The sequence below is a fragment of the Pteropus alecto genome, unplaced genomic scaffold (genome assembly GCF_000325575.1).
Source record: "Pteropus alecto unplaced genomic scaffold, ASM32557v1 scaffold21, whole genome shotgun sequence".
In the NCBI taxonomy this organism is placed as follows: domain Eukaryota; kingdom Metazoa; phylum Chordata; class Mammalia; order Chiroptera; family Pteropodidae; genus Pteropus; species Pteropus alecto.
Window position 1 is genome coordinate 30,747,657 of NW_006436282.1, and position 25,762 is coordinate 30,773,418.

Below are 25,762 nucleotides of genomic sequence, written 5' to 3' on the forward strand. Positions count from 1 at the left end.
CACGCGCACCGAGGACCGCGAGGAGAGCAGGAAGACGGGTGAGTGAGCGCGCCTGCGGCCTGCACGCGTGTGGCGTTGTGGCACCGCTATTAACCCGCACAGCGGCTCCCCCCAGTGACCTTAACGGGGACACATCTGCCGAGGAGGAGAGTCTGCAAGTAAACGGTCTGGAGTGGCGAGTCCACGCGGTGTCGAGGGGCGTGTTTTCTGGGCCCAGCATGGGCGTTTAGCAGGCGGGGCGCAGGAGCGCGGGCGAGTGTGGGTGCGTGACCGAGTGTCTGGTGGAGGCAGGCACGGTCTCAGGGTGACCTGCGTGGACGCTGCTGTGGAAGACATCTGGGCCTCAGGAGGTCTGTCGGTCAGTTGACAGCACTTCAGTCATTCTGCGGCCGCCCCGTCTGACCCTGGTCTCCATCCATTACCAAGTGCAGCGAAGCCCTGATGTTTAAGAGAAAAGAACCCGGAGCAAAGAGGGTAGAATCGCGATATCTGCGAGGAGGGGCCCGTTAGGGCATTACGCCCCGCCCCTCACGCGACAGGTGGAGTGGAGAGAGGTGACAGGGTCCCTAGGTGCCGGGATGGCTGACTTTTGCTCTGAAAGCACTCGGCGTGTGTTATTTCGCTTACATGGAGCGGAAGTGGGTGCCGAGGAGCGGGGCTGCCTGAGACCCCCCCCAGCCCCCCGTGACCACAGGCGCCTCAGAGGCCAGCGCACCAGCCGGCAGGTGTCACTCCAACGCCGTGTCCTTCACCTGGCACCCTCGCATTTCACCTTCGATCTCACGGCTGTAGCCCCAATGGGAACGGCTCCCAGGATGAATGCTCATTGTCAGCGTCTGAAACTTTAGCAAGAGCCATCGGTTGGGTGTCAGCATTCATCCCCTAGTCAAAACCTCACTTCTAATGTTGTTCCCAACAGCCAATACATCATGTCAGTTTATCCTCTGTCCCAAAGGGACACCCTACCAGATTTAAAGAAAACCGGGCCCACAGCTCATCAGAACAGCCTAGTTTTTTTCTACTGTCCATGATGAGTCCCCCATTCCCCCTTGCGAGCTCACTCCCCACTGTTTTCGTGAAGGGATGACACCATCGGATTTAGAGTTTCTTGTTGAAATTCTAAGAAGCGTCCACTTCAAGTGGCAGTGTGGACACGTTTGAGTCGTGCCGACCCCCAGGCGAGATAGCCCGTGTCAACACAAGGAAGACCCTCCTGATTCGGCCTTGAATTCAGGCCGAGGCCTTGTGCCCGACAGGCTTGGAAAACCAGGCCTGAGTGGGGGCCGTCGGCCAGTGCCCATGGGCGGGACACGAAGGTATTTTATAAAACCGAAAACTGTCGGAGCAGTTTTCCAGCTAAGTGACATCATGGCGGGGACACAGATGGTAGTAACTCACCACAAATCTCTCTCTTGGGTCCATAAACTTTGGTTTCAAGAACTGAGGAAGACAGAAGCTTCCTTCTTACTGAAAATAAGTTTGAATATTCGAAGTCAGGGGATGGTAGAGAAGGTCTTGGTGGCCATGTCAAGGGCAGACTTCCATCCTCACCATAAATCCCGATGAATTGGTTAAATTTGATGCCAAGTGGTTGGATTTGGTCCTGGGTGAGTTTGGATTTGGAGCTGGGTGTGGCTGGATTTGGAGCTGGATGTGGTTGGATTCAATGCTGAGTGAGGTTAGATTTGGAGCTGAGTGAGGTTGGATTTGGAGCTGGTTGTGGCTGATTTGGAGCTGGATGTGATCAGATTTGGATTTGGGTGTGGTCATATTTGGATCTGGGTGTGGCTGGATTTGGTGTTGAGTGAAGTAGATTTGGAGCCGGCTGTGGTCAGATTTGGATCTGGGCGTGGCTGGATTTGGTGCTGGATGTGGTGGATTTAGATCTGGGTGTGGCTGGATTTGGTGCTGGGAGTGTTTGGATTTAAAGCTGGGTGAGTTGGGATTTGGTACTGAACGAGGTCAATTTGGTGCTGGGTGAGACTGGATTTGGTGCTGGGTGTGGTTGGATGTGGTGCCATGTGAGGTTGATTTGGAGCTGGATGTGGTGGATTTGGAGCTGAGTGAGGTTGGATCTGGTGCTGAGTGAGGTTGGATTTGGTCTTGCGTGTCTGCCTGTGTTGCTGTGAGGCGGTTCCTGGTGCAGGGCACCGACGGTGACGTGCACTCTGGTGGGCGCGGGGGCCTCTGCGCTTAACCATCTGAAGTAACCCCCATTGATTTTATGTAGGTGTTGGACGGCAGATGCCACAAAAGCCCCCCAGAGGCACCACGCGGGGGCCTCCCCAGTTAGTGCTCCCCCCGCCCCCGCCCTACCCCCCTCCAGACGTGGAGCTGGCAGAGCCACTCGGCACCCCCGGGGAGGGCGCTGCTTCCAAGGCCACGCACCGGACACCCACACGTACGTGCCTGCTCCTTCCTCGCCCATCCGTGGTGACTCCCTCTCTGGTCCTTGGTGCTGGGTCTCCAGACTTTCCGTCCCTGCCTCAGGTGTCTGTGCCTCCTCTGTGCAACTTTTCCTGCCAAATGCTCAATGCAGTGTCCTGCCTACCGGGGAATGCCACGCAGGTACCCGCAGGAGCGACTTAACCTGTTAATCATTCAGACTGTAGTTAGACTCGAGCCCAAATTGCGCCGTGTGGGTGGAGACACTTGGCTAGAAGGTAAATTCCTCAAGTTAGAGCTAAGCTCAGAGCGGTCAAGAGCCGGGAAGAAGAATGAGTTACAACCCCGGACGTGTGGGTAGCGGCCAAGCAGTAGTCTTGCCACTCTGTGGAAAGGGAAACTGAGGCACCAGAAGGAGAGCCTCGCAGTAGCCGGAATGAAAGGCTCGTTCTGCTTTGATGCGTCCTCACACCCAGCCTGGGATCGGGCCCTCCTCATTGTCCCAGGGGTTTTCGTGGACGATGACAAACACCACGTGTAGCACTCCCGCCTCTAGATGTGCAACAGTTCTGTGTATTTAGCGACATACATATTCAGACGGCGGCCCGCGTGTGCCCAGCTTGCGTGCGTCTGCGTGAGGATGCTGCTGCTGTGCGGTCCGCCTGCTCACTAGGGGGGCACAGCCCGGACCGGTTTCCTAGCAGCGCGGTGGCACTCGGCATCCGGCCCGTGAGCAGCCGGGCCCACCGAGGGCTGGGATGTCCACGCTCTTACCACGGGCACCATTTGATCTTTTTCTATCCTCTTTGGAAATGACGACGCGCGGGCCGCCTGCTTCTGGGTAGAGAAGATAATCGTCGGATTACTTTCCCTGGGCAAAATAATCCTGATTCATTTTATCTTTCTTTACAAATACTGCTTTTTCATCCTTAAAACGTTTGATCATCTTGACAGCGGACAGGCTCCCGAAAGCAAACGAATTTGTGTGGGGCGTCGGGAGCTTCGGGATTAGGCGTGTCAGGCGGAGATGACAGCTGGGGCTTAGGCAGCTCCGAGCGTTTCATCTCTGAAGAGAGCGGGTTTCGGCCCCACACGGCAAGGCCGCGGGGCTTCCGGTGGCCCCTCGGATGGCCGCACTCCTCACCCAGGCTCTGCTGGTCCTCGCGGGGAACAGCCGATGCACGTGGTCCAGCCGAGCACGACCGGCCGGCGGGCGAGGTGTGGGTGTTGAAGCAGCAGCGCCGCGGGCCCGCACACGCGTGCACACCGGCCGTGTGCACCCCGCAGCCCCCCGCGCCCTCGGGGTGCCTCCCTGTGCGGGGCCGGGGGCCACTGTCAGAAGCTGGCAGAGGGACTGGGGGGCTGCCGATGTCGCACCTGAGAAGTTAAGCTTCCTCCCTGTGCCTAGCAGACTCCCGCGCCAGGTCTGAGCAGAGCGTGGAGCCGAGCGGCAGACTCGGACCAGCCGGGACGAGACACGTTTGTCCTCGGCACCCGGCGCTGTGCCTCCTTCCCGCCCCGTGCTCGTTCTTCCCACGCGGCCGTTTCCCCGGATGCACGCCCGCTGGGCGTCGGCCAGCTTTCCCCGTGGTGCACAGACGTCACTGGTCGACACTGCAGCTCTGTGCGGGGAACTCATACTCAGCCAACAGTGTCCCATGCTCCTGGCCGCACCCTTTGCGTTGGCCGCAGTCTGGTGAACATAGACGAGTCGGTGCAGAGAGGGCACTGTGTGCCGCTGGTGATGCTCAGGTGGATGACTCAAGGGCAGTGCGGCCAAGCATGGGAGAACCGTCCTCCTCCAAGGACAATTTTAATGCGGGACTGGGCACGTCAGGCCTGGCCTTCACTCCGTTTATCCGTCCTGCTCCCACGGAGCAGAGGAGCTACCGGAAATGTCCCCAGCAGTAGGATGCCCCATTTAGTGCCCACAGACTGAAGGGGCTGGTTGCCGGATGGTCTCAGCAGCTAAGAGGGTAACAGAATAGAGTCGGCGAGGTTGTACGTCGGACCCATAAACCTTTGGACTCCCGTTATCTCATTTAAAAGTACTTCCTGCTATAAGAAGCATTTTTATTTAATCTCTTCCAAAGTGAGCTTGCAGCAGAGAAAATGCAGCCTTTTCAAAGTCAGCCCCGGGGCACGTGCGAAGCTGGGTGTGCCCAAGGGACGTGCCCTCTGCCACCACCCGGTGCGAGATCGCGGCTCCTCTCGCCCGATCTACGCCGGGGCTCCTTCCTGGCAGCCGGGGCTCCTTCCTGGCAGCCGTGGCTCCTTCCTGGCAGCCGCGGCCGGGTCGCCTGGCGGAGGCCGAGTCGGTCAGTGCCACCTGCACGCGTCGCGGTAGATGGTTTAGCCCTGAAACCTCTCGAGGTCATGGCACCAAGGTCATCGTGAGTGGGTCTTTGGCGGTGCGTCTGAGCTCTTAGCGTAACTGCAGTAGCAGAGGGACAGGGGCTCCCTGCTCTGTACTCTGTCATCTCCCTTCTCATCGATAAGCGTGTATCCGGCCTTTAGATGGTGGCTGACGCACGCGGGGCGCATGCGCGTGCTCCCGACGTACGTGCGTGCCTCGTGCGCATGTCCGCGCCTGCGCGATTTTGCATGTGGATTTCTTTCCCTTGCAGCTTTCTAACCAAGTTGCTTTCTGCCGACGTTTGATTTTGGTTGGATCTTCCCGCTGAATGCTGTGGAAGGCGCGCATCCCACTAATTGCACTGAATTGTTTGTTTGCAAGATTTGCAGTGCTGGTTATGATTAGGCTACTAACAAGTCACCAATTACTTATCCCAGTGAGAAGGCCCTGGGGATTTAAAAATCAGTGCATACAGAGCTCAAATTGTAGAACCCCAATTTGCTTTATATTTTTTAGAATTAAACTGTTCAATGACTGTCATTTTCTTACACATTTTTTTGTACCACCTTTGACCAAATCGATCTTTCCTTAGATATACATTTCTAGGGTAATTAGCAGAGGATTTCTAAAGCATAGAGTGAAAATGAGTCATTGTCTCCTGTTCTAAATCGTATGCAGAGTTAAAGCACCGCCACTGACAACCATGGAGATGTTGCTGGCTGATTGGTTTTCAATTTGTGGATAGGTATAGCTCATTCTATAGAACTTCGAAGAAATTCTAAAATAAGAAACTAAATGAAAGAAACTATCCATTTTTCAATTAGAAGATAGTAATTGGAGTTTGCTCAAGGTAAAATCAATAATGATGATAACAAAACTAATTCACAGGCCGTGTCACCCAGCAGAAGAACTGACAATCTAGATAAATTAGGGGCACGGCTCAGTAGTGTACTGGCATAGGGCCGTAATCAACCCTTCACTCCCAGACCACGTGCTGACTCTGGCTCTGCTCGGGGCTCAGCCGTGAGCTTGCCTGAGAGCATAAAGCTGGAGAAGACAGGACAGGAATTTCTCTGATGCCCCTTAAATTGGGACTGATCCTCTTTAAATTCGCCTAAGATCACACTCTAAGACTTGAACCAAAATTAAAAACGTAGTCTGCTTCAAAACAAAGTAGTTAATTCTAAAGCTCATGACACGATACAATTCTGGGCATCTTGTTTGTCCTGGAAGCCCCCTTGAAGCCCCACAGGTGTGTGGGCTTTACCGCAAGCACGGAGAAGCTCTCTCGCCCTTGTCTTGGGTTTATTTGCTGCTTTTCGTCCCGTGGCAAGAAAGCCAGCCATGCAGCTGCTTCTGCTGCCATGCAAAAGGACAGAATATGCAGCCAAACAGGAAGTGGGCGGCGAGCGAGTGGCCCTTCTCACAAAATGGAAGGAAATCAGTGACTGTGGGAGCAGAGTCTGTCCCCACTCAGAAGTACATTCGAGAAATGGAACTGAATTTTTAGCCTATTATTGTACCTCAAAAACCATTAAATTCACTGAATACAAACTAAAACTTGAGTGCTACTTAGGCACAAAGCAATGAGAATCATGGTAGAGCTATACGTAACATTAAAAAAAAGCTATGAGCTTTTCTCCTTTCGCTAATTATTTTTCAGCCCTTTATTTCCAAGCTACTATGTCTCTGACTTGAGAAGGAGCTGGAGAACTTAGTGACAGCTCAGGGGAGCGGGTGTGCGTGGACCTGGCTCATGCCAGCTGGTGAGACCAGACTGCGGGAATCCCAACAGTTCTGCCAGCCAATTGCTAAACAGAGCCAAATTATGTAAGCTTACAGTTACATAAACCACATTAAAACAAAGCTAACAAATACTGAAAATTCATGACTTCCTAATGATCTTGCTACCTTTTACTGGTTCTGTGTTTCTGAGGTTATTTACATACGTGAACGATGCGACTCCGTAGTCCGTAACAGTGGAAATCCTGCACAGCTGTTCCCAGCACACGTGGGCTCAGCGGCTGATGTCAGTAGCTGAGACCAGCCGTGGAGAGAGTATTTACACCACGGAAACCGGCCGAGGCGCCAAGTCAGGGCGTGATTTATTGTCTGGTCAGTTGTCTACATGTAAAAGAGTGATCAGGGCATGTTAATAGGGCAGATTAAATGTGAAAACGTGTCATGTCAGGAGCCAGCGCACTGTGCAGAGCACAAAGCAAGTTAAAGAGTTGTTCTTCTATTTTCAAAAAAACCATTATTCAATTCAGCAAACGTTTTCAGGTGATTGACAAACAAGCTAAGGTCCAACATGTCTTCGTGGTTTCATTTTCGTCTTTTTAACATAAAATGACCAACCTGTATTGAATTTGAAACTATGAATGTTTGTCAACAGTAATGGTAGGTTGGCTACAGATTTTTTTATTAAATGGCAACAATTAATGAGAGAATTCTCTGAGAATCAGTTGGTTATACAGAATTTACAACGGCAAGCGTTGTATTTTTTATCATTGTAGCGTTGTATTTTTTATCATTGTAAATTTTGTGCTACCTGCCCTTTATATCAGTGAAAGTTTATCTATCCATCTCTGCCTTTTATTTTTTTTCAAGAGAACTGGTAACTAACCACTTATCAGCCTACTACTGCAAAAGAAGAACAAATATTAATAGGAATGCTAAAAGGAAGTAAAGTTAATTAAAAAAAAACTAAGGGCAAATTTAGTTTTGATATTCATGAGTCACTACACAAACCCTGAGCTGACACAAACAATCACAACAACCGTCTGTGTGTGTTAAAACTTTAATTTGCAGCATAATATCAAGTTAGGCATTAAAAAAATACATTTTCTTTTACATTAAGAGTTTCGAGAACTTCTGAGTTCATGTAGGTTTAAGTTCTTCCCAGAAGTAAGGAATGGACAGCTTGATTTTTCAAGAATGGTTCAAGATTTTTATTAAATATCGTTATCAGTTAAAAGCGAACAGGGGTCCCTCACAGTCTTTCAACTGTTTTGTTGTCTTAAGGATTATTACGAGGTGGCAAGAAAGAATTCGGGCACAGCCCTTTATGTTAATTCCTATCTCTGGAGGCCTTCAGGGCTTAAGCTGCTGCCCCCGCCCCCACCCCCATAATGATGGCCCTTTATCAGATAGCCAGTCTCTCCCAGGAGGAAAAGAGCAAGCGGATGCTCCTTAAAACCTGGAGCTCAGCGAGCCTCTGCCTTTGACGTCTTTCTCCGACTCAGTGAGTCAGTCCGTGGGTGGGCTGTGAGTTTAGGCGCCAGCCCCGCCCAGTCTCAGAGCTGTCAGGGGTCCCTGGGCTGATCTGCAGTCCGGCATCACCGAACGAAGGGTACTTGCTTTGCCCCGGGTAACCTAGACTTCTCCTCGGGGAAGAAGTGGCTTTCGCCTCCCAGCTTGTTGGTGTGTCACCAGCGAGGGCTATGAGGTCTCATATCAAGTCCAAATAATTGTATGTGACAATCCGAAAGGCAGCCGTGAGTGCAGCGACACTCATGACATAGTTCTCCCAGGGGGCAGTTGTGTACGTTGCATCACTAGACTCTAACAGCTGTCACAGACGCAGACTGAGAGGAAAGGCAGGAACGCTAGCGATGTGATTTGGCGGCTGCGTCGCGCTCTGTGCAGTGTTAAATCCCCAGGGCCTCGGAGGTGAATGATGAGGGTGACATTTATTTTGACGGTTTGCGTTCACACTTTGTCATTTATTTCCCGCCCACAGTTTACTGCTGTGCATCATTCCCTAGTCACGCCAAGCGCTTCTGACGACGGTCCTCCCGGAGCTCCGCGGCCCCGATGCCCGTGTCATCGCCGTCGTGACTGACTCTCCTGTCCTTTCTCACAAGGGGCCGCCTGCACAGGGCAGCTCACTTTCTTGAGAATTTACATGTAAATGCTCCGACGACAGAGATTTGTAGGAGGCAAAGACTTTTATATGTAAATTCTAGGGTGGTGATTTTGGCCTGAAATCTCCTTTCACTGATACATGAATCTTAATGCTTTTATTAAGAACCTTGCTTTCTTTTAAGTCATTACAAATTCATCTTTTTCTTATTCCATATTCAGTTTAAGAATTTCTTCCCCATTTCTCTTTAAACCGGATTGCACCCCGGCCCCGACCAGTGTGGTCAATTTGGATAGAACGGAAATAACCTGTGTCCCCAGTAAATCAAGCACCTGAGCACCGAACTGTGACTACAGCCTGCAGGCACTCAAAGTCACGGCCCGCGTGTGTGCACGCAGGGACACGCAGGACCCGACGTTTTTGAGTTTTTCAGGTTTTCCAGTTACTGTGTCCCCACCATTTAGGTAGTTTACAAAAGCAAACAGGAAGAGGGAGGCGCCCTCCTTCATCTATCCGTGGTGCCTTCAGCCCCGCACCCACCAACTCGCCAAGCGTCCACCCCTTGCTGGGGGCCAGGCCTCCTGCGAACCTTGGGGCTCTCTCAGTGACCAGCACGTGACTCTGCCCGCGGATTTTCCGTGCCTGTCGCTCCCCATGTGGAGGGAAGTAGCGTTGGTTCTGTTTGACAAATGCGAGTCTGGAGGCTTGTACAGTGGCGAAGGAGCCCCAGGGAGTGACACAGTGTCACCTCAGGGGTGGGGCCCGCTCTTTCCTAGACTGTGAGATTTCGCTCTCATCAGTGAGAAACCCGTCCCTAACCTCAGCTGTCGTGACGGACACAGCAGACGAAAATAACCCCGTTAGGGTTCAGGGTTCAGGAAAAGCGACCTGCCGGCTTCGACTTTTATTATTGTGCGAAGATGCGTTTGAACCGGAGAGTCTCGTCATGTTTTTCTCTCCAAGAGATTTTTTTTTTAATGTTAGTGCTCAAAGTAAAACAAAGAGTAAGTGTTTTTTACTTGTATGACTGTTGTCTAGTTGATCACAATGAAGACATTAGCGATGAGTCATGTAGGAATGATCACAGCTGACCTTGGCATGAGTAGTCAAAAAACATAAGCTAAAGCTGACAGAAATACGTAACTCGAGCTGTGTAGAACCCACGTAGTGCCATGCGTTGCTGAAAAATACCCAGAAAGTCACAGAAATTACTCACAAGGAAACCGAACAAGTTCTAAAGTGCCCTTCCCTTTTTTTTGCATTGAAATAAAGAACTTTTGTCTGATAAGTAGCAGCCATTTGACCTCAAGTCATTAAGTAGGAAAAGTCTAAACAAGAAAAAGTAAAGTTTACCTAAGTGTGGTGGGGGGGGAGGGCACCAGGGTTTACAGCCCAGACTTAGAAGGTGGCGGAAGGTCGCACACAGTCACAGCAGTGTGTGTGTCACTGAAGATGGCAGTGGAATCCTGGAGGCAAAAAGGTAGGAGAAGTCAGGGACGGTGACATCGCTCTTAGAATTACTGGCGAGGGAGACAGAAAATATGACGCAAAAGATACCCCGACGCCTGAGCAGTGGAGGCACAGACGGGGTCGGGGGTGGTCGCCAGCGCAGCAGAGCTCAGCCCGTGACGCGGAGAGCGCAGTCACACCCTGGCACCCTGCCCCGCTGCCGGGGTCAGCCAGAGACGCGGGTTCTGGACAGCACCTTGGGGGTCTCTGTCACCAACATGATCTGCTACACAGCTGGGGAAAAGTCAGGGGAATTCGGTGAACACGTTTTAGAGACCCACATGTCCCATCAGACAGATTCCGCGAAACATTTCGTTCCCAAAGTCCTTGCGTTTCGGGGAAGTTTTCACTCCTGGCTCCCCGGAGAATCCGTCCCTCCTTCTGGGTCGTGTATTCTCCTTTCAAGACAACGCGAGAACTGTCTGTTCCTTTTCTCCTTCGTGTCACATGTGCTATCAAGAGTTATAGTAAAAACACAAAGTTGAGACAGTTCGCACTTTCTGACCGGGGAGACACACAAATCAGGCAGATAGTGAGTGGCCGGTACCCGGCAAGTTCACGGGGAGGCCCATCCCACAGCGAGGGCTAATGTAAGAGAACATTAGCTGTGTGTTCCTTTTCAGCTACAGGTGACTTACATGCTCACACCCTCCGCAGAGTCGCCGTCAGCAGCGGATGGTGGAGCAGGCTGTCGTTGGCAAACCGCAGTCCAGTTTGTAGATTAAGGTTCGCCGTCTCCCGTAACAAGTACTTTTGACCTTTTCATATGAAGATTCTGAACGTGTTTAGTTGTAAATAAATGATCCCTCTCGACAGTGGGAACAATTTGGAAAAATCCGAACACCGCGTACTCACCAGTGTTATTTTAACAGCCATTATAAGAAGTCACGCATGACATCTGTATCCACGATGCTTACCAACTGCTGCTCTTCACAGTTTTCATGCTAATTGGCGTCCATAATATAAAACTGTCTGTTCACAATTTTCAGAACTCATGTAATCCGAGTCAACACATGTCCACATGCAGACTAATGTTTTCCACAGCAAAACCTCCCGGTGATGGGATCGCGTCTTCTGAATGCTGTGAGAGGAGGTGACAGTCCTTCACACGTGTGTTGGGGGCGCCTGGGAGCTGCACAACCCACGGGGAAGTGTCGGGGAGTGAATCCAGCCCCAGGGCGCTCCCCTCCCCTCTGAGAAGTGTGTGCGTGCGTGTGTGCGCGTGTGCGTGCGTGTGTGTGACTGTTTCCTCCTTAGTAACTGACACACATGGAGGAGAAGAACTCATCCTAGTTTGCTCCCTCTTAGTCACCATGGCGACAAGGCAACAAGCAAACGTCAAAGGTCCAGCGAGGCCGAAGTTCTCCGCCCCGTGAGTGAGGCCCAGGTTATCGGCGCTGAGTCCCCAGGCTCCATCTGACACTTCTACCGAACTCTCTCTCCCCCTGGAAAGTGCGAGATTAAATTTGTCGTCGCTTTCTGTGTTCATTCTGCCCTTGCATGCTTTACATAACCCTTCTTTTTCCTTTTTCTTAAGAAAATAACAAACTTCCATGACTAGGGATGAGCTGTGTAAACATCGAAAGGTGATGTCTGCCCATGTCCTTCAGGGAAGGAAAAAAACAAACAAAACTCGATGAGAGGCTCGAGACCACGTGGACTGGCCGTGCAGTTCCCAGGGCGACAGGTCCGCGAGCTGGTTGGGGGAGGACAATGAGGGGGAGAGACGCGAACGTGCAGTCAGTAAGCGGGAGCCAGCGCCGACGAGGTCTCGGCCCGTAAGGAACACGGGTCGCCGAGGACATGTGTCCGGCTCTGTGCTCCGTGTGCATGACATGGCCACGAGGAACGTAAAGCCCTCCTGAGCCGCACAGACTCCAAACCCAAAGGTGACGATGGATGGCCGATGCCATGTCTGACCCGCAGGGGGAAGTCGCCAGCGATGAGCCAGGGTTGCCTTGAAACCTTGGACTTGGGGGTGGGGGTGCCGGTAGGGGGGGTCTTGCCACAGCAGGAGAATGAGGGGCGGGCGATGCTGCCTCACGGTCAGGCTCTGACTGCGGGGGTGGTGGAAAGGTGACGTGGACACCCCTGGGGCCACAGGCTCAAGGGAGACGAGGGAAAGCGAGGTTCTTGGTGGAGGTGAAGAACATCTGCACCCCGCCTGCGCCCCCCGCTTCCTGCCCAGGCTCTGCTGTTTTACTGGGATCTCTGTCATCTGCCCCACGCTGGCTTCTCCTCCGCAGGCAGAGCTGGGACGGGAGCGGCCCCCGGGCAGGCAGGGTTGGCCTGCGGTACGTGCTGGTCGCGTGTTGGGACCCACTCACGTCACAGTTGTCGCAGAAATGTGAGCAGAGCATTCATTACCCGCTGAGGGCCAGGCTGTGCTCAGTCTGAGTGTCACTCGCCGGACAAGCGGCCTGCACTCGGGCTCAGAGGCTCTGTGCAGAAGGCCGTGCTCACTGAGTCCAACGAATGTGAAAGAGCAGCAAATGGTTTTCAATGGACACTTTCAGTCCCTAGGAGTGGAATTATACGTCTCCATTTAACACGGAAGAAAATTGGTGGTAATTAGCCGTTTTAATGTTTTACTTTTTAATCTTTTAACAGCTTTACTGATGTGTAATTGGCAGGCAAAAAAACCTGCCTATGTGGGAGGAAAATATACCATTTGCTAAGTTTTGACACTTGAAATCATCAGCACAGTCACGGTGGTAAACACGTCCAGCGCCCCCATTTCTACGTGTCCCCTCTGCAACTGTTCTTACTCCGTGTGTGTGTGTGGATGTGTGTGTGGATGTGTGGGTGTGGATGTGTGCGCATGTATGTGTATGTGCGTGGATGTGTGGATGTGTGTATGTGTGCATGTGCGTGCATATGCATGCATGTGTGTGTCTGTGTGTCTGTGTGTGTATGTATGTGTGTCTGTGGATGTGTGTGTGTGGATGTGTGTGTGTGTGTGGATGTGTGCACGTGCGTGCATATGCATGCATGTGTATGTATGTGTGTCTGTGTGTCTGTGTGTGTGTTTGTGTGTGTGTGTGTGGATGTGTGCATGCATGTGTATGTATATGTGTGTGTGTGGATGTGTGTGTGTGTACATACATGCACACACGAGGCATGGGATGCGTGGCTGTGTAGATTGCCTGTGCCAGGGCTGTGAGTCTAAGGGGAGCGCTAGCAGAATGTGATTTTTAATGACAGATTCTAAATCCGGGAGCGGAGCTGCAGGGTGACTGATCGGGGATGTCTCCCCATCGGTGACGTCCGTGACGAAGTCATGCATCGGCAAGGGATTCTGGTGACATTTTAGTTGGAGCAGTCGTTCGACGGCATTGTTTGTGAAATGTAAGCGCGCGCTTGTGCACGCACGCACGCACGCACGTGCACACGCACACGCACACACGCACACACGCGCACGCTCTCCCCGCTGCGCAGGCGTGAGTATGTGAGCCGGGCCCCGTCCTCGCGCTCTCGCCCTGCTCCAGAGGCCTGACCGGCCCGGCTGAAGCCCGGAGCCCAGTCCCGGGGGCACAGCCTGGCCAGCACCCCGCACGCCGCCTCCCACTGCCCGCCCTCTGCGGGCTAGCGGCGCAGGGCAGTGGGGCTCCCTGGATGACCAGTGGCTTTCCCCGCTGATGTCCTCCACCAGGGGGAACCCTGACTGTGCCCTGGACGGACAGACCGGAGAACGGAAACGAAAGACTCAAGCGATGAGCCCAGGCTGCCAGGTCAGGCCCAGCGTGTCGCAGCGGCCTCTGAGCCCAAGTGCAGGCCGCTTGTCCAGCGAGTGACACTCAGACCCAGGGGATGGGTGCAGAGGGTCACAGCAGCCCGGGGGATGGGCGCAGAGGGTCACAGCGGCCCGAGGGATGGGCGCAGAGGGTCACGGAAGCCGGGGACAGGCGCAGAGGGTCACGGGAGCCTGGGCGACAGGTGCAGAGAGGGTCACAGTGGCCCAGGGACGGGCGCAGAGGGTCACGGCAGCCGGGGATGGGAGCAGTGGGCAAGCACCTGTCCAGATGAGGGAGAGCGAGACAGGTAGGAGCCGTGAGTCGCCTGGGGTCACAAGTGCAGCTGTGCTTTGAGGGACGGGCCTGAGTCCACGAGCGCTGGCGTGACGACGGGGCCTCGGGAGGCGCAGGGGTCTGGTGAGTGTGTGTGACTGTGTGTGAGGTGTGTGTGAGTGAGAGTGTGTGTGAGGGTGTGTGTGAGTGAGAGTGTGTGTAAGTGTGTGTGTGAGTGAGAGTGTGTGTGTGAGTGAGAGTGTGTGTGAGTGTGTGTGTGAGTGAGAGTGTGTGTGTGAGTGTGTGTGTGAGTGAGAGTGTGTGTGAGTGTGAGTGTGTGTGTGAGTGAGAGTGTGTGTGTGAGTGAGAGTGTGTGTGAGTGTGTGAGATCCTGTGTGCCGGCATGCCCGTCTCTCTCCATCCACATCTGTCTCTCTATCCATAAATCTACCCGGTGTCTGCAGTATGGGGAGGGCAGATGCCCTGATGGCGCCCACACCACAGGTTCAACCACACACACTCACACACCCATACTCACACATACACACACTCGCGCCCACACACCTACACACACACACGTACATCAACTCACACACATACACACACTCACACTCACGTACACACACTCACAGGCGTCAGGCCCCTTCAGTGCTCGGCTCGCCACAGAATTGGAGACTAGGGTCAGCTCATCCTTAAAATGCACGTTCGCGGCGCGGGGCAGACGAGAGCCCCGCAGCTCTCGTTTGCCGTCTGTCCTGTGTGCGTGTGAGGCTGCTGTGAAGACAGTGGGCGTGTGCCAGCTTCTCGATGCCACTCCTGAAGTCGGCGGCACTCACGCAGTCCTGCTGCGGGGGATTCTGTCACAGAATCCACACGTCGCTGGCCTCTCCCCACTCCCGGGGCCTGTGAGGGGCGGTGCCCTCGTGTTGACCGCGTTGACCGGTGGCCGGGGACAGTGTCATGGTCTTTACGGGCAGCAGGGCGGGGGCGGCCCCTGTGCTGTGCTCAGTTTTTCTCAGCATTGCAGGCTTCTTCAGTTGTTTCAATAAACCACCGAATCAGCAAGCTCGGCCATCTTTTGTGATTTAAAAAAAACAACATTTAAGATTGTAACCATTCTTAAGTATACGGCTCAGTGACATCAAGCACAGTCACACTGTGGGGAAACGGACCCCCAGAACTCGATCGCTGTGCCAGTCAGAGCTTTACGCCGCTGAAGGGGAGCTCGCCGAGGCCCGGCCCGCTCCGTCTGCTGTCTGCGTCTGTGGACCTGCGAGCACCTCCCGCAGGCAGAGGACCCGTCTCTTTGTGACTGTCCTACTTCACTCACTTTTGTCCTCGAGGCTTATTCATTGTGTAGCGTCAGGCGGGAAGCTCTTTTTTAAGGCTGAAAGACGTTCCATCACCTGTGCAACCCACGCTTGTTTATTCAGTTAGTCTGTCGCTAGGCATTTGGTCACTTCCACCTCCCGGCTGCTGTGACTCGTGCCGCAGTGAGCGTGAGCGTAGAAATCTCTGAGACGCAGCTTTTGATTGTTTCGGAGGTGAGCCCGTGGGTGGGGTGCCGGGGACTCAGTGTGCTTTTGCCTGCAGCTCGAGCTGGCTTACCCCACAAGGACATGTGTGTAGGTTCCTGCGAGTCTAGAGGCTGGTGAGGCTCTTAACCCGGATCCACTCGTGCGAAGGCTCCAAACCCATGACCGCGGCCCGGGGGCTGCCATGCACCCACTGGCTGCAGCCTGCACCACCGACCAATCGCCAGCACAGGCGGGATCTCCGCGTACGACCTCAGTCGGGTCCATCTCCCAAGGTACCTGGACGCTGAGCGAGTCCGACCACGTCTGCTGACGTCTAGCACATGTGTGCCCGGGACGCAGCCGGGAGCACTCCATGTAGACGGACATACACTCCTGGCTGCCCTGTCCCCACAGCTGGCTTCACCTCCGTCTCTCGCACATGTCCCCCACGACGTCCCACGGCCCCTGTGGGCCTGTCCGCTGGGTCCCCTGCTCTAGGCAAACTGGAGAGATGAAGTAACTCAAGCCATTTGTTTTAAACAGTCAAATAAGCCTTAAAACATGGATTTTCTTCTTTACTTGTTCACAAATGATGCAGGACTGTTTTGTCTTCCTCTTCTATCTGAGGGTTTTAAATGACTGTACACATCGTCTTTGAGGGAACTTCATAAAATGGGTCCTTTTACAGCTCACGAAAGCCAAGTGCCTGCTCTGCACTGTGCCCAACTCCTTTGGGGCACACCAAGGGTGGCATGTCCCCTCGCTCCATCTGTAAGTGGCTGCTGGGTCATTTGAAGCCTGGTCCCCTACAGGGTCAGTGAGAACACCATGGTCCTTGCTTCCGTGTGAGCTTCAGAGCTCCCCACCGGTGTCTGTGCTCCCCAGCAGGTACCTTGGGACCTGGCCACCTCTAGCGTGGCCGAGCTGGGTCCCCAGAGGCCCACATGGGCCACCGCCTCGACCAGGACGGAGCCCCTGCTGCCAGCCAGGCTCAGTGCTGCCTCCGAGGACGCATCACACCGCGCCCCTGGCCGAGGAGGAGGAGACCGTGTTCTCCAGCCCTTGCCCCACAGCAGGTGGCTGCGTCTCGTGTGGTGACGAAACCAGAAGCAAACAGGCCGTGGGGTCGTCTGGTGTCACCACGGCTGGCGGGGCTGCTCTCCAGCTGGCTGGGGTTGGCCGAGGCGCTGGCACTGGCCGCCCCTGGGCTGCTTTGGCGTCCACCAGTGCTCACCGGCAGCCTCCTCCAGGTCTCAGCAGACAGCCGAGTGCCAGGCCACCTGGGCCCTGCGGTGACACTGTGACTCAAGGTTCTGGCCAAGAGCTGGGCATTGCGGAGGCTTCGGACGGCAGCTGCGCCTCAAGCGAGGGTCGGCGCCATTTTCTACCGGTCCCACCGGCGAGCAAGACGAGTGGGTCGTGTCGCTCAAAGGCCCTCACGGGGTCTGCTGTGTCACTGTCACCCCATCAGGTGTCCTCTGGGAGACCCAGCGTCAGCTTACAGCCACCGAGCAGACCGCTGCTAAGCGATGTCCTACTCAGAGCAAGTTCCAAGCATGAGAAAGGTAACGGGGCTTTGAAACCTTGAGGGCTGTTCGAACCCTCTTTACTGTTCACCCTGACGCGCGTGTCAGCGTTGTGTAGACGACGGTTCAGAAAGAAACACGCCTGCCTCGCCGGATGGTCACTGGGTGTGGGGGACACAGCTGGACCACCGTGTGCTCTGCAAGGGGGGCGCGTGGCTGTCCACTCTGCCAGCCCCTGGAGAGGACCACCCGGAAACTGCCCTGAAGGTGGCCTCCATTCCTCTGTCCCTGTTCTCAGGAGGAGGGAGCTGGGCCAGGGGCGTCGCACCGTGGGGCCGTGCGTGCAGATCCTGCTGGAAAGCCAGCCCAGGGGACACCTACCCTCCTGTCCTTGGGGGCAGGGGAACCAGAGCAGCACAGGAGCACCAGCCCCGCGCCCCCCGCCCTCGAGGGAACGCGGACGCCCAAGAGCCCCGAGCCGCCCGGTGTGTAGCGTTCCGAAGCAGAGGCACCGGGGCGCCGAGCGTGCCTGTCGTCGAGCGGGTCCCACCCGGAGACTTCACGGGCTCCTTGCCCCCGCCCCATGCGGTGTTTGGGGGAGGGAAGGAGCGCGTTTTCCTGGCAGACACGCTCACTCGGGGCGTGACTGTGTGGACACCCACCTCACCAGGAGGACAGCTGGGGAACATGTGCGGGGAACACGCTTCCCCAGCTTTCACGGTGGCCATCCCGGACTTGCCCACGGCTGTGTTGGCAGAGATTTACCTAAGGGAAAAGTCAGCCCTTGTCCTCAGACGTGGGACCGGCTCGGCTTTACCAAAGGGAATCGGGCTGCAGCAGAGAGCAGACGGGCCCAGGGCAGCGGCCACCCCGGTCACACCCACGGGCAGCTGCCCGCTCCACGGCCCGCGGAAAATGAAGAGCATCCCCAGCACGCCCGAAGCATCCGCTGTGTGTTCCTGGACCACCCCCCAAGAACCTTACAGGGAAAGACATCCCGTTTTTCACAGCCGCCGCTCACTCCGACGAAAATGGTGTCAGCATTATCACATCCAGACTCCCCTGCCCACAGCTCAATGACCATCTTAAAGACCGGCCATTTCTGAGGCTGTTTGGCCGTAAGGGGCCCAAGTGGAGGGAGGCAGCTCAGGGCTGTTCAGGAAACTCACCCAACTTGGCAAGAGCGATAACCTCTCTCAGCCGCCTTATCTCATTGGCCTCGGGCACAGGCAGGATTAGGGTGATCACAGTCTCCCTCATCCCCGAAGGCCTGTGCTTCCGACATCGGAGCCCAGAGAAGGTCCGCCCTCGCCTGGGCCCCCCAGGGAGCGCCCCGGCGTGGCTGCTCTTTGGCGCAGATGGGTGGCGTCTGAGCTGGGCTTGGGGCTACGCAGCCAGGTCCACCGCATGAGAGGGTGAGCAAGGAGGCCAAACGCGAGAGCCGCTGCTCGGGGCCTCCAGCTGCAGATTCTGAACCCCGCGCCATCCGGTTCGTTCCGAGAGTCGCCGGGTTCTGGAGAGACCGTGCCGGAGGCAATGGCATCCGCCCGCAGATGGTAACGGGTCGGAGAAGCAGCGGACTTGCCGTCGGCGCCTCAGGCGCGGCCCCGCGTGTGCCCAGGCGCGGCCCGCTGCCCGGCCGTAGGCTGACCTGCAGCCTGCAGCCGGCCCCTGGTTCTGGTCTTTCCTCTCTCGCCGAAGACAACGTCACCGCAGGGCGACCTCGCTCCGGCCGTCGGCGAATCGGCATCGTAAGTGTTCACGTGATACCAAGACGGAGGAGAGACACAGTGTCTGGTCAGCAGAGCATAAAGCAAGGGCACGGACAGGTGGCGTGTCCGATTTTCTTCACGTATCTAAGAAACTGCGTGTGGACCCTAAAAGCTAAAACAAGTGAAAACCAGAAGGAAAAGAAACCAAACGTAAACTCATCTCGAAGACGAGTGAGTCTTTCCTTACCAGCTGTTTGTGTTTTCCTAACTTTCTGCCCACGAGGAAGAAAACACACATACTTTATTTTAAAACTCAAAAGAATCCTCAGGAAAACTCTGGGAGGACACAGCGTTGGTGGGGCTCTCTAACCCTGAGCGGGCGGCAGAGGGGGTGGCGCTGGCTGTCCCTTCTGGGATGCAGGATAAGCTGGGTGCTGACTCCCCAAGGGGACGACATGCCACTCAGAGCCCCCGTGGCAGGTGCTGGAAACGGAGGCTGGAGCCCCGGCATCGCCTGTGAGGTCATTTTGGGTGCCGGCGAGTTTTGCTGGGGTGTGAGCTTTCTGGCCAAGAGAGCCACGTTATTTCGGGCCCCGTCATTGGGAGTGAGACAGGTGGTTTGCATGTGAAACGTTCCAGCTACTGGCCGTGTGGTCTGTTGGCTGTGGACGAGGCTGAGAACGCTCTATCCAAGTTTCTGACCTTGATCTGTCTCGCCACCGTTACCAGCAAGTGTGCGTTTCCGGGGCGGCTGGGCTCGGGCTCAGGCACCTCGGAGACAGGTGCCGTGTGACTTGCCGTGACCGTTATGCTAACCACTCTGTGCCGAGTCTGAGTGGCTTTTTCGCGTTTGCTGTGTGGGTGTGTGGAAGTGTGCGTGTCTCAGAAGACCACCGTACACAAGCGTAGTTCTAAGTCACTTAGCTTCTCTCACTTTTGTTGACATGTTATCATTTCGTGACTACTACAATTTTCTGGAACAAAGATCTGTGAGAGCATCTTTTCACATACATTAAAAATACGTTTTATACCTTAGTCCAGACCCAGGTCACAGTTTGCATAAGCCATCTTCACAGTCTGTGCTACTCGATTGGTCCCAAACACCAGGCGATTTAGACAGATGATTCACATGGCAGCAATGATCAGATTGGCCAGTGCAGCCGAGGGGGCCGAGGCTGGGCAGAGGTAGCCGTGGGGACGTCGGGGACAATGAGCCCGAGACTCACTCTCGCTCTGTGCTGACGAGCGCTTCTTGGCCCCAGGTGACTTGTCGAGGCTGGTCTCCCTAGCTCTGTGACCAACTTTTAGACATGTGACTTTGAGTCTCATTGAAGCCTAAGTTTTGTGACAGGTTAGGAGCATATAGCAGGAGAAAGGTTTTGAAAAAAATGAGTGAAGTGATGTCACTTACAAAACTCTTCACTGACCTCTCCTTTCTCATGTGAACAAGGCTCCCTGGTGCTTAATATTGATAAGAATGAAGAACGTGAGCTGCATTTATGCCAAACCCTGCCTCGTTCTAGCAATAAGTAATCCAGTCACTTTAAAAGAAAGAATTGGGGGAAAAAATCTCATTTAGCACATAATGAGATGCATTTCCAATGACATTTTACCTTTCTACGTGACAGATGTCCAGATTTCTAAACTATTCGTGCATGTTTTAATTGGTCGTGTCCTATTAATTATCACAATGGTAACCACCTAGTAGAGAAAAAAGAGTTGACCATGTTATAACGAGAGGAAATTAAAACAAAGTTTTAATTTCTATGTGTTACATTCTGAGACAGAATTCATGTCGAGAAGCCAAGACGCGCTCAAACTACCCATTCACAGAAGAACTTGCTTGTTCCTTTCACGTGGAAGGTTCTGAGCATCACGATATGATCGTATTCAGATTACTTTTATTACATTTTTAAAAATGAGGAAACTTAAAAATTAATATTTGTAATGCAGTAGAAATGATATCTATTGCAACCAGTTGAACTCATGATGGAAACTTTCTGGTGTCAGTTAAAAATGTGGGAAGGCTACAGAGTTGTTCAAAATTATTTAGGGGTGTAGATGGAAAACGTGACCGGTGTGCATCACGCCCGCTGGTGCCAGGGCACGGTCCCTGTGCCTGCCTTGTTTCCCCTTTCTTCCCAGTGCCCGGAGCACGGGGAGCTACACCCAGGCAGGCCGAGATGAAGGACAGACGATTCTCGCCGGCCGTGGCTGGCACTGGGAACCGCAGGCGTCACCGTGAGGTGAGGAAGGGTTCTGTCTGTGATGCGTTCTCTCTGGGCCGTAAAACACGCTGAAACGACTGGAGAAATTTCCTTGCGTAATGACCAGCGAGTAAGCGATGTCATAGGACGTGAGACCTTTCGTTTACATTCAAGAATTCCTTTAAGAAAAGATTGAGCTTTCAGCCCGAGGACTGCGTAGCGTCGACTCGGCGCTTCCTCCCCAAGCTCTCGCTGGGAGGCGACGGCACTTGGCACCGCGGCATCGTGTCACGGAGCGGGCGGACCGCGGCATCGTGTCACGGAGCTTGCTTTTCCTGACGTTCTGTGGTGGTTCCTGGGGAAGTGAATTTAATCACAAATCCATGTGAGGCTTCTGGTAAAGACAAATGAAGTGTGTTTCTCACATTTGCAAAGATCACACGGTAATACTTTCTAGTTCAAAAAGGTCGTTCACGCCTTAAGAGCCAACGCGCCAGCACATTCATCAGCTCAGAAATAACGACTTTCCCCGGTAGAGCCACCAGAAGCAGCGGGAAGGAGACGGGCGGTGTGGTTGGTGCCTTTTCAGGCTCCCAGTGAGTCACCAGTCAGTTGTCAAAGGCACATTTATGTCCTGTATTTTGACTTGGTGTTTCAAAGAATGATAGAATTCTGGACCTAGAGGGGAGTTGGAAGCTTACCAGAGCCACTCGCTTGTTTCGCCCAGACGATGGGAGGGCTTGTTCGGGGCTCGGAGCAGGACGGGGCGGGGCGGGCTCCTCCTTCAGTCCCCAGATGCCTCTGGGTGTCAGGCTGGGGTCCCTGCGCCGCTGGCTCCATGGCCACCCTCAGGCTGAGTGTGGGAACTGGGCACACAGGAGGACCTGTAGGACGGGCCCCAGGCCTCTGTACCTTTATGTCACTCAGAAATTGTCACCACGCGCCGTAGGTCATGGGCTTAGTAATCGGAAGGAGCCGGGAGGAGCGGGGGTAACGAGGGGCCAGGGCGATATGATGGCAGCGTCCGATCCCACGGGGAGGACCTGACCGAGGGAGCCGACGGCAGGGCGAGGAGGGAGAGGAGGACTCAGGCTGGGCGCCCCTCGTGCATCCCCGCCCTCTGACCCTGCCGCCTCGGGCGGCTGTCCCAGCGGAGTTTCCGGAAGGCTCTCCCGGGCCCTGGGCCCATGCGCGTTCGGCTCGGTCCCCGCCCTCAGGCGAGCCCGCCCCCCAGCCTGGGTGCAGGCCTTGGGGTGGGGGGTCGTCCGTGACGGGGGGTGGGGTCACCGGCAGGGCGCTCCCGGCCCGTCTGGGATGCGTCGACACGTGCTTGCTGAATACAGACTCCTCACACCTCGCCGACTCGGGGTTCGCGGTGGCTTAAAACAGAGCGGTGACTCTCAACCTTTTCTTCCCTTTTTTCGCCCCAAAACTTCGAGGGATATAAAGCAGTCGCAAACAAGCATCCTCAAGGTCATCACTGGGTTGATGGAGGCAGGGCGGGCTCGGAGCCCCCTCCACCACGGGGGTGCTCAGAGTTTCCCAGGGGGGTCGTGCCAGGAAAACTTCCTGGACACAGGGGGTCCTGATGTCTGCTGGGAGGCAGCTGGGGGGCCAGGCCAGCTGGACCAAGCACTTACTTAGTACCTACTGTGTGCTGTTACCTGCCTCTGACCAGCCGCCCCACTCTACCTGGGCAGACACACCCAGAGCTGGCAGAGCCATCGGCCATGGCACCGTTGGCCTTTGTGTACGTGTCTGTCCCTTCATCAACAGTGAGGCACAGAGAGCTGAGACACTTGGATTGAAGAGCTGTGTTCCCAGGTCCAGTCACGGGGCCCTTCCGTTCCTGGCACACCCCCAGCAGGGGTGGCTTGCCAGGGACACTGCACCGCAGATTGGCGTCACGTCCGGTCCTTGCCGCAGTCCTGCGGGCTGTGTACCACCCGCCTCTGGGGCGACACCGAGCCGGAGGGGCCTGGACACCTACCCAGACAGCCAGCAGCGGCTCCGCTGGCGTTCAGGCGCAGGTCCCTGTGACCTGAACCTCCGTGCTCCGCCGCACTACGTAGAAAAAAAGTGTGTTTTGAACCGACCTACTTGTTCCATGAAGACGACAGAGGAAGGGCAGGACGCTGGAGTCTGCTCGGCCATCTGGGCTGCTGCGGACGGCGGTGCCGTGAGCAGCTCTGCTCACGTGGAGCCGGCAGGCGGGGTTGGTTGTGTGAAGGGACATCTCCGGGCCGCGTCCCAGGCTGTGTGGACGGCGCTGAGGCCGCTGTCCCAGGTGTGGCAGCTCATCAGCCGACCGCGGTCGGACAGGCTGGGCCGTGTCAGCCTGCGGGTGGTGCTCCTTCTCCGCCGTTGGTCCAGTCCAGAGCCTCACCGCAGAAGCCGGGAGGGGAGCCGGGAGAAAAGGGCCATTGTTGGGGCGCTTTCTGCCTGGGAGACACTGCCTTGTGCGTTTGCGCCTCTCCGAACAGCCCCCGCTTTGTCCGCTGCCCTTCCCTCGTGAGCTCTTCTGTGAGATGTCTGTTCTTCAAAACTCCTCTCCTTTTGTTTGCTTTATTGTTCGGGGTCACGAGTGAACCAGCACCAAGCAGGTTTCTCCCTGGCGCGGCTGTGGTCTCGTTAACTCTGAGCTGCTGGCCTGCCGACCAGTGAAGGTGACGGCGGCGAACGTGTCACTCGACAAGGAGTGTGTCACTACGTGGAGTGTGCACTCGGCACGCGATGCCATTTATTTATTTCAGGCATTTACTCATTTATCGAGGGAATGATTTTCCAACAAAGTACACGAAACCGCCACACGACACACAGACCTCATGTCCTGGACGCCCATAAGCAGTGCTTATTTAGATCGCATGTGTCTTGAGGTGTCTTGAAGGTTGAAATCTATTTCTACATCAAATTAAACAATAAAAACATAACTCTGGCCTGCGGCTGTCCTTCCAAGTCCAGCGTAAGTAAGAGGCTTGTTCCCCATGCAGATCTCAAATCCGAGATGCTCAGTGAGAAACAACCTCACACTTCATGCCTTTCCAGAGAGCTTGCTAGATGTGCCGAGGGGCTAGTGTCCCCATCGTCGGCGTTAACTTGGGAAGGAGCGGCGACCTTGATAATGAGGGGCCACTCTGCCCCTCGGTCCTGCCACCTCAGTAAGTCACTTCGTGCCCAGGGCCAGGCGGCCTCAGCCAAGGGCGTTGTCGTGATTCTGTTCAGTTTCACTCACAGGTTCTCGCCCAAGGTCATCTCTTATTCAAACCAGAACTTACTGCGTCTCATGTAAAAATGTAGGGGGACCTCGCAAGCAGCGTTGTTAATATTTTTGACCAAATTTCAACTGTCGCTGTGGAACCTTTGTCACAAGCTCCCAAGCGGTATTATATATGTCTAAGTCTGTCTATATCTCTAACCACCGCCCCCTTTTTAGAAGAACTCATTTTTAAGCAAGCGCGCTGAAACCAGGGCCAGCCTGGACAGTGCTGCCACCGTGTCTTCAATCTGCACCTGTAAACGTGTTGCCCGCAGCCACAGCCAGGGTCGAAATTCAAAAGGCCAAGGCATAACGTGCTGATTTCGGAGGGAAAACTTGGCTCTCGGCCACACCTAAGCCTGTGTCCCCTCTGCACCCCCCCAAAATTGAAATGTTTCTGGAGGAGGTTGTTGTGTCTGAATGTCTTGATCCCCAGCACCCCAAACTCCAGATTCCCACGGGATTGGGCGGGTTGGTGCTGCACTAGCGGGCGGTGTACCAGCTGAGGTGGCGGCTGACCTGTCCTTGCCGTGTTCTGTCCAGCGAGCCTGCCCCTGGGTCCCGGAAGTCCCTGCAGCATAGACGACGCTCCAGAGGCCGAGGAGACCGTGTCTGTGGGCAGCTGCTTTGCCTCGGAGGACACGACAGAGGACTCCGGCGTGATGATGTCCCCTTCGGACACCGTCTCCCTAGACTCCCAACACGACAGCATGAAATCCAGAGGCAGGTGGGCCACGGACCAGGAGGGCTGCAGTGACCAGGACCTGGCTGGAACCCCGGAGCTGGGTCCCCGAAGGAGCCCGTCGTGGGAGACAGACAGCTCTGGGCACGGGCCTGGGAGGTGAGTCACAGCTCGGCTGCGGGGGGAGGGCCTGCACTGCGGGGGGCAGAGGGCACTTGTCACGGCGCCCAGACAAACGCTCGTTAAAGTCTACCACCTGCCAGGCACCTTCCACAGGGTCACCCCTCCTGATTTGGGGTTTGTCACCGTGATGCTGCTCGTTCTAGGCACGCAGGGCGCCTAGCCCTGTTTATGCCCTGTTTGTGGGCGGTACCCTGCATGCTCGTCACATGCTTTTTCCCTCAGCAGCCTGTTTCTAAGATTTAGCCGTGCTGAGAAGTATCGTTCGTGCATTTATTTATTTTTTTCATATTTTAATTAACACACGCTTAGGCGGCTAAGGTTCCCCACCCCTGGACACAGCAAGCAAGCTGTGCACCTGTCTCTCTTTGCACATCTATCATTTTCTAGAAGGGAAATTGTTAGACTTAAGAAAAACTCATCCTCAACTTGCCGGAATGTTGACAGATTGCTCTCCAAAGTGACTGTCTAGATGGCACATCCCGCGGGTCCGTGACAGCCTGCCACCCACATCGACACCAACGTGTGGGGTTCGCAGGCGGCTTAAGCTTTGCCAGTCA

At 54.9% G+C, this 25,762-nt stretch overlaps 1 protein-coding gene across 1 annotated transcript in view; it reads left to right on the plus strand.

Annotated features, from left to right (window-relative positions):
* The window catches only part of COBL (cordon-bleu WH2 repeat protein), a 91,984-nt gene that overhangs the window by 49,793 nt on the left and 16,429 nt on the right, over positions 1-25,762 (plus strand). The window contains 3 exon segments of the mRNA XM_025046872.1: positions 8-38; positions 2,231-2,401; positions 24,884-25,181. Coding sequence (XP_024902640.1) covers positions 8-38; positions 2,231-2,401; positions 24,884-25,181 — 500 coding nt within the window.